This window comes from Rhinolophus sinicus, chromosome 14 (assembly GCF_057876585.1).
Source record: "Rhinolophus sinicus isolate RSI-liver-muscle chromosome 14, RSI-T2T, whole genome shotgun sequence".
Classification (NCBI taxonomy): Eukaryota; Metazoa; Chordata; class Mammalia; order Chiroptera; family Rhinolophidae; genus Rhinolophus; species Rhinolophus sinicus.
The window spans coordinates 70,302,495-70,318,573 of NC_142514.1; the positions used below are offsets into that span (position 1 = coordinate 70,302,495).

General features: G+C 38.3%; 1 protein-coding gene across 2 annotated transcripts in view; it reads right to left on the reverse strand.

Moving 5' to 3' along the window:
- DIPK1A (divergent protein kinase domain 1A) overlaps positions 1–16,079 on the reverse strand; it is a 90,141-nt gene that overhangs the window by 19,235 nt on the left and 54,827 nt on the right. For both annotated transcript variants that reach the window (XM_074335143.1, XM_088791326.1), the window contains exon 2: positions 9,738–9,872. In XM_074335143.1, coding sequence (XP_074191244.1) covers positions 9,738–9,872 — 135 coding nt within the window. The remainder of the gene's footprint in view (positions 1–9,737; positions 9,873–16,079) is intronic.

The window sequence follows — 16,079 nt, forward strand, 5'->3', positions numbered from 1 at the left end:
TGTGGGAGTAGTTAATACTCACTTATATCAAACATTATCATTGGCTACCATTATCTTCAAAACAGAATCTAGGAGGATGCATGACCAAACGAGATTACTTTAAAATAATTTCCAACCAAAAGGTAGAAGCAACCCAAGGGTCTATCAATGGATGAATAGTGTGGGGGCGGAGCCCCAGAGAGTAGTTTCCAGGCTCTCGGCCTCACATAGACAGGTGTTGGCTCAGGTAGTAAATGGCCAACTGTGATTGCATGGCCATCAGCTGTGGCTAGTTGGCCGTCAGCTGTAACCAGTGAGCCATTGGCCACTAATATAACTGCTGTGGCTATGCTAGGAGAGGGAAGAAAGATGGCGGTTTGAAGGACAGAAGGGAGGAAGAATGGGGGCTAGCAAGAAGATGGCGGCTGGGCTGGCAAGTGTGGATGGTGGTTTGAAGACAGTGTGGATCCAGCCTCCAGTGAGAGTATAGTGCCGCCAGAGAGAATATAGTGGTATGACTCCCCTACCTATGGCTCCGTGGGTGTTCCTTTTTGGCCTCACCATGTCCTGCGTTCTTGTATGGGGAGCGGGAGCAGAGACCCCGCAGGCCGCCCCGCACGACAAATGGCGCAGCGAGCAGGGTATGGTGCCGGCCAACGCTCTCCGAAGAGTGGTGGAGCAGTTTGTGCGTATGAACACTGAGTATCTGGAAGACCAGGAGGAGCAGCTGCCAGAGAGCTGGACCCCCGTGGAGGGGTGGGAGGACGTGGACGGTTCTCCCACCAGCACAGGAAAAGCCATGCAGCTGCTGGAGAGATGGAGCCCCGTGGAGAGGTGGAAAGATGTGGACGGTTCCCCAACCAGCACAGGCCGGAGAAAGCAAAGGTCGTTGCAGCCCTGTGGGCCGGGGAAGTTCCTGCTCAGGCAGCCTGGATGCAGGACTTATAGTCCCAGGAGGTAACGCTTGCTGAGTCCTCCGTGGGAGATGAGGGTGAGGTCAAGGTCGTCCCTCACCCCCAGGACAGCCCTGGTGAATGACTATGGACTATGGGGAATTGCCTTCCATCCCTAATTTAATGGACCGCTTGACTGTTTGTTTGGGAACTTACCACCTTGTAGTGGAACTGGGGGATATTTGCTTTTGTGTCTTGACTGGCCGCCATTGAGAATATGTAAGCACCTTGATTGTGAGTCGCTGTTGTTCCAGCAGGGTACCCTGAGAGGCACAGAGAGAGTGGCAGTGCCCTGAGAGCCCTGGCTGAGTCCAGGAAGTCTGGCTGAGCCCTGAAGATACCCTGGCTGTGCCCAGGAAGTCGGGCTGTTCCCAGAGAGAGTAGCAGTGCCCTGAGAGCCCTGGCTGTGTCCAGGAAGTGTGGCTGTGCCCACAGAGAGTGGTAGTGCCCTGAGAAATCCTAGCTGTGCCCGGGGAAACTAGTGGTACCCTAAGAAGTCCAGGAAGTCTGGCCGTGCCCAGAAGTACTGGTGGTGCCCTGAGAAACCCTGGCTGTGTCCGGGAAGACAGGTGGTACCCTAAGAAGTCCAGGAAGTCTGGCTGTGCCTAGAAGTACTGGTGGTGCCCTGAGAAACCCTGGCTGTGTCCGGGAAGACAGGTGGTACCCTAAGAAGTCCAGGAAGTCTGGCCATGCCCAGAAGCACTGGTGGTGCCCTGAGAAACCCTGGCTGTGTCCGGGAAGACAGGTGGTACCCTAAGAAGTCCAGGAAGTCTGGCCATGCCCAGAAGCACTGGTGGTGCCCTGAGAAACCCTGGCTGTGCCCAGAGAGCCTGGCTGTGTCCAGGATATTGCATTCACCTCCAGGCTCCTCGCACAGGTCCCCTCGCGGAAGACGCTTGTCGCGTAGATTGTGAGGCGAGAGCGTCACAGGGGTGGAGTGTGGGGGCGGAGCCCCAGAGAGTAGTTTCCAGGCTCTCGGCCTCACATAGACAGGTGCTGGCTCAGGTAGTAAATGGCCAACTGTGATTGCATGGCCATCAGCTGTGGCTAGTTGGCCGTCAGCTATAACCAGTGAGCCATTGGCCACTAATATAACTGCTGTGGCTATGCTAGGAGAGGGAAGAAAGATGGCGGTTTGAAGGAGAGAAGGGAGGAAGAATGGGGGCCAGCAAGAAGATGGCGGCTGGGCTGGCAAGTGTGGATGGTGGTTTGAAGACAGTGTGGATCCAGCCTCCAGTGAGAGTATAGTGCCGCCAGAGAGAATATAGTGGTATGACTCCCCTACCTATGGCTCCGTGGGTGTTCCTTTTTGGCCTCACCATGTCCTGCGTTCTTGTATGGGGAGCGGGAGCAGAGACCCCGCAGGCCGCCCCGCACGACAAATAGATAAACAAAATGTGGTATATACATACAATGGGACACTACTCAATCTTAAAAAGTAAGGAAATTCTAACACATGTTACAATGTAGATGAAACTTCAGGACATAATGCTAAGTGAAATAAGCCAGTCACAAAAAGACAAACAACACTGTGTGATTCCACTTTTGAGGTTTCTAGAGTAATCAAACTCATAGAAACAGAAAGTAGAAGGGTGGATGCCAGGTCCTGGACTGGGGAGGGGAAATGGGAAGTTGTTTAATGGGTACAGAGTCTCAGTTTTGCAAGATAAAAACGTGATGGAGACTGGCTGCACACAATGTGAATATACTGAACACTGCTAACTGTACACTAAAAATGATTAAGATGCACTATGGAAAACAGTATGGAGGTTTCTCAAAAAATTAAAAACGGAACGACCATATGAGCCAGCAACCCACTTCTGGATATTTATCCAAAAAAAATAAAAACACTAACTCAAAAAGATATACGCACTCCCGTGTTCACTGCAGCACTATTTACAATAGCCAAGATTCTGGTTTTTTGTTTTGTTTTGTTTGTTTTTCGCTAAATCTAGCAACAGTACTCCCAGTCTCAATTATGTGCTTCTTGTTTATTTTTCTGTATTCTCTACTAGTCTGTAAGCATTTTCAGGGCAGAGACTCGTCTTATCTCATATCTCCAGGTCCCAGCACAGGGTAACTAAAATAACACGGTGTTTGATTGCTGGCTTGTTTCTTTGAAATTGGCTTTAACCCTTAGTCTCTTTATTGCTTCTCAGGAATGATGCAAATGATAACAAGGACACCTAATGTCTCTCAGGATCACGGTGACCACCACATGATGTAAGATGCAGCATAACACAGCCAGGCCACCAGAAAGGCTGTTATCATTTAACCAGTCAGGTTATCCTTAGAATAACGCTTATGGATATTAAGATTGGAAATAAACTTGTCCAGTAAGTATTTTTCTGTAAACTCACAAAGAAAAGATTGGTAACCTAACTCAAGTTGGCATGAAGGCAGACTACTTTTCTTCAGAGGAAAACATTAAGCTCATACTTTGAAAACAGTGTGTTCCAATTGGATTGGTTCCGTATATTTTAAAAATATAGGATAAGAGCACAAAATGAACCTCTGGAGTCAAATTATTGATCGTAAGCAAATGCAAAAACTAAATGAAATTGTTAGTTATGTATTGCCACCTAACTGAAAACATGGTTCTAAATATCTTAAATTTAGTGTATGCGAAGATAGTTGTTTTAATCAACAAACTATCGTCTCTCAAAGTTAAATCCTAAAAGAGACTGTAATAAAATTGAGAGGCTCTTTCGTCTTTTAATGCTTCCATTTTAAAGCTCCTGCTCATATAATCGTCACAGAGGTTCACCAGAATGGCATGGGGAGTGAGTGATTCCTTCATTAGTGCCCAGGTAAGACGTCACTCTCGATCATGGAGGAACATGCCAGAAATATCAATATTAAACAGTGCTGTCCTGAAAAATGTAGAGAAGGAAAATTTCTCTAACTCTCCCACTTTTTTTCTTTTTTAACGAATCCAGCAAATTACAGAGTCAAATTGTGCAAAATTTCTTTATGATTAGGCTCCAAATAGGACTTGCTGAAATAATGAGTGAATTAGTGATTTCTATGGTCAGAGAAAATGTACGGTACAATGAGATATACAACATTATAATTAGGTTGGTGGAAAAAAGAGAAAAGCACAACTGGAAAAAAAATGGATCCCTCCAAGCACATCTAATTAAGGTTAGTTAGTGGTTGCCCTCAGTTTTAGAGAGCTGCCTTTAAACAAAGAGCAGAACACAATTCTCATTCCTTACAACTTCCACAAGTTAAACTTGGCTTCCCAGGGTGCACTGCCTCCACTCCATTTCCTTTCTCCAAAGTTTTAAAAGCCTATTATGCATTTCACTAGAATCAAGTTCTAAATAATGGATGTGACAGTGGAAAATTTCATACTTTTATTAAAAACTGAAAACAAGAAACTATTCAAGTTGCAAATCAATTTATAATATGCTAAATGAATCTCAGTTTTGGCTCCTAGCTCCCTAGAAACTTAAATAAATTAAGAATCTCGTTAACTTTATAACATCTTTCAACAAAAATCATCTATTGATTAGAGAAAACATCTCAGGGAAATAACAGTAATAACCTATAGTGATTTCCAATGTGGAAGAAATAGACGATTACTAAAAGACTAATACATAGAGCACACAACTTATATGAACTACATATCTGATTTGTTCCACCTTCTAAGTTTTTTGGTTTTTTTTTACAATGAAAGGACAAAGAGGAAAACATATTAATTTACAGGCAGCCAAAAGACCCAATGACTAATGCATGATTCTGGGAATTCTCAGATCTAATGTTAATCAGCATCTTGCTCTTTGGGATAAAAGTACTAAGGCAAGCCTGGCTTATAATTAGGAGAAAGATGTTCCTCAATGCCTTTCCAAATTCCTTCTATTCTATAAGGGCTGGCAGAAGTTCTCCTCTATGAAGACTTTCTCTCCTGTTCTACCCACTGTGATCTCTCTTTCACTGAAGCCATCTTTCTTTAAACTTTTGTAGTACAACTATTTGTAGTACAAACTAAATAATTTTAACCTGATGTGATGGCCCTTGGATGTGTCAACTTGGCGAGGCTACAATCCAGGTAAAGAAGCAAATAATAATCTAGGTGTTGCTATGAAGGGATTAGTCCACAAGCAATAGACTTCAAGAGAGATTATCCTAGATAGTCTGGGTGGGCCTGATTCAATTAGTTGAAGGACCTGAAGAGAATTGCTGAGGCTTCCCTGATGAAGAAATTCCACCTGTGGATGGTCAGCAGCGTCAGCCCATGTCCAGAAGTTCCAGACTGTCCTTCTTGGCAGCCTACCCCATGGATTTCGGACTTGCCTAGCCAGCCCCCACAATTGGGTAAGCTAATTCCTTCTAATAAATCTCACTTTTTAAAATTGAGGTATAATTGACATACAGCATTATATTAGTTTCAGGTGTACAACATAATGATTTGATATTTGTATATAACAGGTGCTTCTCAATTTATGATGGGGTTACATCCCGATAAACCCATCATAAATTGGAAATATCATAAACCAAAAATGCATTTAATACACATAACCTACCGAACATCATAGGGTAGCCTAGCGTACCTTAAATGTGCCCAGAACACTTACAATAGCCTACAGTTGGGCAAAATCACCTAACACAAAGCCTATTTTTATAATCAAGTGTTGAATATTATGTGTATCACTTTCACACCATCATACAGTCAAAAAATCATAAGTCAAACCATCATAAATTGGGGACCATCTATAATGTGAAATAATCAGCACAATAAATCATAAATATCGATCACTATACAGTTACAAATTTGTTTCTTGTGATAACTTTTAAATCTACTCTCTTAGCAACTTTCAAATATACAATACAGTATTATTAACGGTTTAATACATGAGCTTCCTTTATCCTCACAACAGGTGAGGATATAGGTGAGACATACAGGATTATTAATCCCCATTTACAGCGCCTAATAACTTGCCCAAACTTACACAGCAAAGGAATGGCAAAGGTGGAACTCAAACGTGAAGCTCTTTTATTCCCATGCTTATGCTCTTAACTACCATAGTTAATGAGCCCTCACATGTATGGAGAGAAAGGGGAAGAGACAGATATACAGAGAAGAAAGCTATGGAAGCCAAGATAGACTACGATTTTTAAACACAAGTAAACTGCTTATCACACTGTGATCACCTGCCAACCCTAACGCCTAAACAATGATCTCAGCTTGGAGGCAAAACTCTAAATGGGACAGCCACAGTAATCGTCTGGGGACTTTAACTGATAAGAAATGGAAGCAGAACACAATTCTAGCTAATTTAATGCTTATCTTACCAAAACCTGAAAATGATGAAGTAGTTTTCTGAGACTGAAATATATCTTTTTCCTAAGGCTGGCTTTAAAAAAAAAATTGTACTTGCTTTGCACTTGGGAATTATGTTCTTGAAACTTACCAGAACCGGTAGTACTAAGATTAGTAGTGCTAATATTGCATAGAAATTATTTGATTAGAACTAAAAAGCAAGCACAAAAATCTTTTTAAAGTATATATTAAAGCTTCAAAGAGCTAAGAAGATAGTGAGAAATTTGATCAAGATCTGGGAGAGGATAAGATTTGAGAGGTGAGCCTAGATTTTGTGGCTGCATTTGCCTGGAGACGTGTGCCCTGAAATATAGTCTTAAGGAAGACAAAAATCTAGTCCAGCTCCTACCAAGGGGGTGGCCTTGGTACACCATGCTTAGTGCGGAGACCCTGAAGGGCGGGACCCCAAGAGTAAAAGTTAGCTAAAAAAACCTCAGAGGTGTGATTTGACTTTTATAGCCTCTTTTTCCCTCAGGCATTTTGCTGATACAGGGCATGTGCAGGGGTCTGAGGACCAGTACTGTATACTGGTAGAGAGTTGCTGCTGGGGATAAGAAACGAGCAAGCTTTTACAGGAACCTAAGGAGCCAGTTACCCTGTTGGGATATTTGCCAAATCTTGAGGGTAAAAATCTCATTGGAAAGTCTTTGAAAAGCAGAGGAGATATTTTGGTAGTCTCACAAGATACAGACTAGAGTTATGAACCTGCCAGAGGAAGAAACCCCAATGGATTCCCAGGCTGTCAGTTAAAATTCCTGGATGGCTATGTTCTTAGAATGGAGATGAGTCAAACAAAGTAGTTTGAACTTTACTAGAGGTGCAACCCAGAGTCCACATGGCGTAGCCCCTGATTGGGTGGAAGTGATCAGTTACCATTATATCTTCCTACTAGAGGGAAAGGAAACTCTCTCTGCAGGCTTATGTAAAAAATCACAGGGCGTGCCAAAAGACAAAATCACATGACCAAAAACAACAGATAAACATGAACGATAGAAACAGATCCACAGATGATCCAGATATTGGAGTTATCCAAAAATGATTTTAAAGTAACTATGTTCATGTTCAAGTAAATAAGAAAAAAGGTAGAGAAAATAAGTAAAACAATGGATAGTTTCAACAGAAAACAGAAATGTATTTAAGAGAATCAGGAAGACAATATAGCAGTTCCTCAAAAAGTTAAATATAGAATTACCCCATGATTCAGCAATTCCGTTTCTAGGTAGATACCCAAAAGAACGGAAAGGGATTCAAACAGATTGTGGCACACCAATGTTCATAGCAACATTATTTACAATAGCCAAAAAGTAGAAACAACTCTATAGCTGACCCTTGAGCAACACGGGTTTGAACTGTGGACCACTTATATGTAGTTTCTAAAAAGCTTTATATATAATGTTAACATAATGTTTACTTTATGTTTGTTTAATGTTTGCTTTATGTTTGTTTAATGTTTGCTTTTTAGTTCTAATCAAACAATTCCTATGCAGTATTAGTACTATCTTAGTACCACTGATCTTAGTACTACCACTTTTGGTAAGTTTCAAGAATATAATTTCCAAATGTTCAACTACAAAAGCCAGCTTTAGGAAAAAGATGTATTTTAGTCTCAGAAAACTTTTTCAAGTTTTAGCAAGATAAAGTATTAAATTATGTTAAAAGTATGTTCTGCTTCCATTTCTTATCAATTACAGTGAAATTAAATTAAGGAAGAAATGATGAGGTACTTCAACTATAACTCACTCATAACAGAACATGTAGCATTATGCTTTACATTTTGAAGGTTATCGTAATAATGTTAGATAAAAGCATATCCATTTCATTTTGGCTTAATTTCTTAGAACAGTATTTCTAGTATCACCAGATGTTACAGGTCTTCCTTGGAGGGCTGTGGTGGGGATGGGATTTTTCCTAATCAAGTATATTTGCTTTCTCTGGAGATGTACAATGCACATTAGTATATGAAAGACCTTGAGAAGTCCTCAGTCAAGTCAGAGATTTATCTTTGTTTAACCCTCTGTTTGCAAATATATCTGACCATTGAATTCTTTTATCCATGAAATATCTTTTAATGTGCCCTAAGGCACCTACTTTGAGAAAGGCGGCCTAGAAGGGAAATAAACATTTCAAACAGTTTTGGTTATTTATATGTTATCATAGTTGATTATATAACTTCTGCTTCTTTCTTCATTGAAAGTGAGTTTTGTGGGGGGTTTTGTTAGCTTTATTAAACTTTAACTTTCTTTGTTAGTTTTTCCTGACAGAGAGAAGCAGAAAGAGTATGAGCTTCATATAGAGACAGAATTAGGATCAAATTCTGGCTCCACCAACACGCCTGTAAAGTACCCAATACATTGCCCGGCCCCAGAGCTTCCTTCTACCTTAAAACTCCTCAAGGATCTAGAATGGCCATTTGGAATAGACATAAGATTGATAACTTGAACTCTTTTTTGATTGATAATTTGGGACTCTTTTTTACTAATTCCCCTGCTTCCTATACTTTTTATATTAGTAATTTCTCCCTTGCCTAGTTAAGAGACTATAATATTCCTAGGGAATAATTTTTTTTTTATCCTGACTGATAGAGTACCTACAGTTAAATTGATTTTTATTTTCTTAGAACTTTGGAAAGCTCAGGTCTCCCTGTCTTATGTTCCTATAACACTTGTGATTATAATACTTAACTTATCTTATTGCAATTATTCATTTTATTCTCTGCTAGACTATAAGTTTGTAAGGTCAGGCTGCCTTATCCCCTGCTATATGCTCACAACTAGCTCCACTGGCCTGTGATCACTCAGTAGTTACAGAATCTTTAATAAGTTATAACAATTGGGATCCCAACAATCATCATTGTCAATAATATAATTCTCATATGAAATATTTTCATATTATTTATATCAGAAGATATTAGTAGAAAACAAGGAGTTAAGTTTTCTCATCCTCAAACATTTAAAATATAAGTACTATGGAACCATAATTACTACTAGAAATCTTAGATCGGTAAAGCAATTTTCCTGAGATATATCTAATTATTAGGATAGAAATTAAATAAATGCACGTATACACTTTTTAGATAAATTTCTGGTATTCAAAAATGACTCCATTTATTCAAAAGATGTGTTCTGGAAAGGTTGCCTGTCCACAATACTTTCATACACTAAACATTAAAAAACTCATCTGATTAAACTGACTTCAAGAATATCTGAAAAAAAAAAATTGCTCTTTGTAATAAGGATGCTCTCATACTAGTCTGTATTAAGTATTTAGATTTCTGAATATTAGATTTTTCAAAGTGGGGAATGGTCCTACTTACTTGGTCTTATCAAAATGCTAAGAGGTTCAGCACAACCTGAAGGCCAAATTAACTTTTACTTTTCGAAAGTAATTATTAGTAAATATATAAGTAATAAACATAATGTGTTATTAATGTAACTTATTAATATAGGTTTTTCCATATATTAGAAATAAACAATACTTACTATTATTTTCTTACAGTCCTTTCCTCTGCAGAGTTCTGTATAGGTGGAGTATTGCACATATATAATCCAGCTTCCAACAAAAACCACCAACCAGGAAAAGAAAAGATATTTCATCCGCACATATGAGAAGCGAGCCTGTGAGTAAAAGAGCACATAACAATCATTCATTCAGCACCAAGTCAGCATTTATTGTCCTAGAACGTGATTTTTCCCCCCTTCTTGGAAGAACTCAATATATATTCTAGGCTTTCATATTACAATTCCTTAGAACAAAGTGCACTTTCACTGAGTCCAAACAGCACTGGTCTTAGAAAAGGAAGCTCCTTGGTCTTGCCAAGGAAAAAGGGAACAAAATACCCTTTAGAATGTATAACCTTTCAAATACCACCAGCATTGAAAGCTACTTGTTAAACACAAGCACGTGTACCATGTGAGCCTGGGACACTGTCAGATCAGGTAAAGAGACACACAATTCCTGTTTACACACGCTCACACACAAATGTTTCAAATAAGAATCGTAAAGTTCTTCATGGATAATCATGATAAAAATAACTGTATTAAAAAAAAAAAAAAACAAGAACAGAGAATTTGGCTATTTGTGTAATGTCTCACAGTGAGGTACAACCAGAATAAGAAATTACACTCCTATTTTCCTATTGTATACACTAAGGCCTTATGTTCCTCTATTCAACTGACCAAATGTTTCACCTAGTAGATATTCTTGAAAATTGAGAATGTCACAACTATTAAAGGAGAAGTGAGTGGAGAAGAAGGTTTAAGATATAAAGAATGCATTACTCTTTGCATGTCAGCTTGTAAAGCTGAATGGCTCTTCTTTGCGTTGTTTTGCTCCCAGTGCTGTGGTATCTAATTGCAATTTGGGCCAGTTGGTGCCCTTTCTCCATCAGCCTGTCAATAAAAGATTGCTGCCACCAATCTAATGCCAACAGACGTCCCCAACTGGGGTGCAGTAAAAGAAGAAACTTTATTCAGGTGAATAGTTTGCAAACCAGGGAATGCAGCCGCCAGTGGAAATGGAAAGTGTGCTTCCCCTTCACCCAAAGGAGTATGGCTTATATAGAGAATATGCCCACTCCAGTCCCTGTTTGGTCCATTTTTACATAAATGAGGAATCCAAATTTGCACAGTTTGATTGGTTCAAATAGTACTGTCCTGATTGGTAGGAATCTCATGTCCTGATTGGTCATTATGAAGCTGCTCTAATGGGTCAGTAAAGATGCAAATGAGGATATAGCTGTGCAGCTCCAATTGGATGGAGCAGATCTCAGCCCATTCGTCGAAATACAATTCCAGGAACTCCTTTATAAGATTCCTGCTCAGACACCAGGACATCAGTGCAGGAGGCTGGCGGCTCAGTCTGCAGCTTTTCCCTGATAAGCAACGCGTGTGAGAGGCCTCTGTAAACAATGGCTGCTAGATTCTGTTCATAAATTTGGGCCCTGTTAACTACAAGGAGTCCTTTTTGGTAGGTATATTCCTTCTCGGAATCAACAAAGCACATGCACGTATCAAACACTTTAATGTTCAAAAATGTCAGTTGGTCAAGATACTTTGACATTTATTTTTTGAATCTGGAGCTCCAATGGTCTGGTTTTATAAACAATAGAGTTTAGAACTATGGTGAGAAATGAACAGAATAAATTAAAGATATGTAAACAAAAAACAAAAAGCTAGTTTTGCTTTTACAATCACAAGCTAGTTTCTCACACTGGGCAACAGTAGGATACTGTGAGCATACACAGAAGGCAGAAAGAGATGAAAGAGACATAAAAGTGCACCTGCAGAAGACAATGAGAGCAAAGAAAAGAGAGACTCAGGAAATACTCAATTCTGTTGGCCCTATTTATGGTTTAGATATCAGTCTTTGTGAGATTCACAGATGGTGAATCCCAGTACCAAAAAGCTTGAGTATAACGAATTCACAGCTAAATGATAGGTCTTTGAGCTTTATTATTTTAATTCTATTACAATATGAAAAATGCCTTTAATGCAAGGTGTTTTTGTCTAGTCTAAATTAATCCAGTGAAAAGAAAGTTTAGACAACTCCAAATTAAATCACACAAATGACAATGGGAATATATGCCAAGGGGTTTGTTTGAAAGACATTTAAGATTACTTGGCCTTAATAAAAGGTCTGGTCATCAGATAGGAATGGATATGTAATAGCATTATGAGGCTTAAATAAGAATAAATGACACAGTATCTATAGAACCAAGCACAATGCTAGGCACATAAAAATACTCAACAAATGTTAGCTAAATCAATATGCAAGGCACAGAGCAAAAAGCCAATAATGCCATCATTATGATTTGGCCACCACCTTCTTTTTGAACTTGCCAAAAAGAAACTGAATCTGAATCTGATCAAGCCTTTAGCTCCAACTACCAGTTTACAGGAAATACAGGAGACAGGAACAGAAGTGACACCTAAGTAAGTGACACTATCAGGATATAATCAGTAAACTCTAGGCTGTGGGAAATGCTACAACACAACAACCCAGTTTCTTCAAGAAATAACTTACAAGGGGGTAAAGAGAAGATGGGAACAACTAAAGATTAAAAATAGTTAAAAAACAAATAATCACAATATGTGGATCTTTTTTGAGTCCTGACTCAAATGAAAAAATATGTGTGCGTGTGTGTGGGGGGAATGACATTTATGAGACAATGAAAATTTGAAGACTGACAGGATACCTGATGATATTAAGGCATTATTTTAATATTTTAGATAGTAATAGTCTGTTTTAATGTTTAAAGAGCCCTAATCTTTTAGAGATAGACGTTGAAATATTTATCAATAAAATGATATCCAGAATTTGCTTAACAATAACATGGGAAGGGAAAAGTATGTGGGGTACGGTTGAAACAAAATTGATATTATATTGTACAATAAGACATACTGCCACACCAGGATATCCCCTTCCCACACATTCAGCAAGTATTTATTAATCGTCTACTATGTGACAGGTACTGCCTTAGGCACTTTCAGCACGTCTCGGATCAGGGTCAAACACATAATAAATTTACTATACAAGTACCCTTAAAATAGTTAAAAGTGTCACTTGAAGGACCATAGCATGGCATGATTTTACTTTTAGAAATCTAATTTTATATTATCATTTTATATGATTTTTTTGAGATAGGGTTTTAAATCAAGATTAATTTCAAATAGTAAAAAACACCAGGGAAGACCTTACACTATTTTCTTTTCTCCCTCTTCCTGCCTTGCTCCACAGTAGGGATGTATCACCAAGTAAAGAAAAACAAAACAGACCTGGTGAGTAGCGTTCTCTCCCAGTGTTCGGGATTTAGTCCTGTCTTACCTTCTACTGGACACCCATCTCAAGAAGTCTAGTGATGTCAACTGCCCTTTAGATTCTCCAACAATAATTTTCTCAGATTTTTGACCAATGTTCAATAAAACTACCACAAAATGCTTTCAAATGCACAGTAACCTTAACAGGTGTTGGAAACTAAGACTTTTGTGTATTTCTCCCTCCTGTGTATCCTATTTAATAAATTTGAAATAATTTTGCTTTTCTATGTTGTTCAAATGGCTACATTTTTCTATTTTCTCTGGCATATGTTTAAACTGAAAAACACCCTGTGAACTGGCTTGCCTGCTGAGTGTTCATCATGATACAGAATGCCAAAAATTTGGAGAGGAAGTTAGATTAATGACGTTCCCAGCAGGGCACTGGGCATCGCCTCTTGTAGACATAATGACAAAAGTAGTGAAATACATACTTATTCCAGCATGCCAAGGAAAATTACTGTGATTTGGGGGTAACACAAAACAGTACAAGGACCTTCATGTGTCCTTTAATATCTGTAGATCCTGCTACTTTATATTTAAAAATAATGATTGAAGAAAAACAGCCATGAATGACATCTATAGCTATTAACTAATTTTATTTCCCTGTGTGGCACTCACTAAAATGTTTCCAGTGGTCTGTTCTGTACCAATTACCTAGATAATCTAGTCTTTGATTAAGAAATATAGTTATTGTTTCTGACCTTTTTATTTATGCTGAACTATAGAACCACCTAAAATACTGCCTAACAGCACCTCTATTCTGCTGATTTTGTGCCTAGCTACTAATGGTACACAGCTTTATTCTAAATTATTCTGAAAAGCACGATAAGAATTTTGGTAAATATACTGTGGCAGTAATCCTCAACTGGAGTCAATATTGCCCCCAAGAGGGCACCTGGCAATGTCTGGAGACAATGTTTGTTTCACAACTGGGAAGTGCTACTGGAATCTTGCGGGTACAGACCCGAGATGCTGCTAAACATCTTACAATGCACAGAAAAACGTCCCCCCCACACACGCACAATAATTATCTGGACCCAAATGACAGTAGTGCTCCGGCTGAGAAACACTGTTACTACAAGGTTACATGATAAAATCAAAACAAAAATGATGGGGTTGAAAGAATCAAATTTATATGACACTATCATTTTTTATAAATTAATCTTTGAGGCATAAATGACTAATTAGAAAAAGATAACATCTGTCTGAAAATAATAGAAGCAGTTCTTTATGACTAAAGTAAATGATTACGAATATTTTATGATAAAGAAAAATCACTGGAGATCGGAAATACATAAATGATGAAACTAACTTTCTCTACTAAGTCCATTCTAAAGAATAGTGATACTTTTTCTTCTTTTTTTATATCATTTGATCTCATTGTGATAATTTTTTATTTCAAAACAAATCTGAATTGATTTTGTTAAATAATTTTACATTAAGTTTCAAAATAGGCATAAAGAGGCAACACATCAAAGTTTAGCCATTTAAGATTATTTCTTATCTAATTCAGAGTCAACATCTTTCATAAATATATAAAGCACAAAGTCCCATTTATTTTACTCCCAAACACTCTCCACGTGGATATTAATCTTGAGAAGTAGGCTAGAAAAATATGTATCCATTATATCTCTACTTTTACTCACAAATATTTTACTTAATATATTTAGTGGACTTGAATAATCAGGAAACATAATTGATAAGGTTATTACTTGCAAAACTCAAATACAATCATTTCATCATTTCATAGAAAAAGCTGAGACATGTTTGTCCATTTTATTCAGATTTTTCAATTACTAGCTACTCTAAAATAATCTTCAAAAATTTTTTTCTTCTTCTTATATTGACAACATTGTACCTAGCTGACTTTTACAGCATAGTTAGAAGTAAGCTGGCTGAAAAAACTAGTTAAAATTATTGACAGATATGACTTTTACCCTTTTCTTTAAATAAATTCCTGATATTTACAGTAATACTTTTGAAACTATGCTAGCTATAAAAAACAGAAACATGAAGAAACCATTTAATAGGGTAAATATTTCTGTACATCACAAACATGCAGATAAACTTTATTTGGAATAGATCCTATCCCTTCAATTAGAATGCCTCACTGCCAGCTGAAGGGCTACTGGAAAACTATGAAGAAGATATCTAAATGTACCGAATTTAAATTATCCCATTAATTTTCACAAACATCAAAAGACAACTATGATAATCAAAGACACATTAAAAAAAGAACTTTTATGTCATTCCAAACAAGGAAAACCTTCCTTAAGTTTACGTAAGTTAAAAATAGTGAAAAGAAAGGTTCTAAAAATGTACATGCTTCCCAGCTTATCTTGAGCATGAAAATGCATTTTAACCACAAAACTTGAGAGAAGAATTCCTTGTCAAAAGGCATTACTAGTCTAGGAGACAGTTTCAGCATTCTTCATCTTTGTAACAGGTGAGTTTTCACATTTATAGGAAGAATCCTAGTAGTTCTCTGATCTAAATTGTAGAGGTTTTATTTGCATGAGCATATTCTGTTTTGATTATGGGAACTCTAGAATTAAAATTCCAACAAGGAGCAGGTAACTTTCACATTTTCTCTGAAACCTGGTTTCATATTTCTTATACTCAGGAGTTGACAGCATCAAAAATGCAAGAATACCTGGGGAATTAGTTGCATGGAGTGACCTAAGTCATTCAGGACTGAAAAAGAAGGCACACAGAAGGCTTCTAGTGAACAAGCAGACACCCAGAACTTGACCGAGTAGATGGGAGGGAGCTGTGGCCTCCATTAGCACTCTAAATAAAGGGATCATTGGCGTTTGCAACAGCAGATGAAAAGAACTCGGTCTCTCGGTTTTTCAACATCCCAGTGCGTAAGGACAGGGGTTAAAAAAGCTAAATGTTCCAATTTTCTATTACTGTAGAACAAACTACCCCAAAACTTAGTGGCTTACAATAATGTATGTCTTTCATGGCGCTAAGGGTTGACTGGGCTCAGCCGGTCAGTATGTC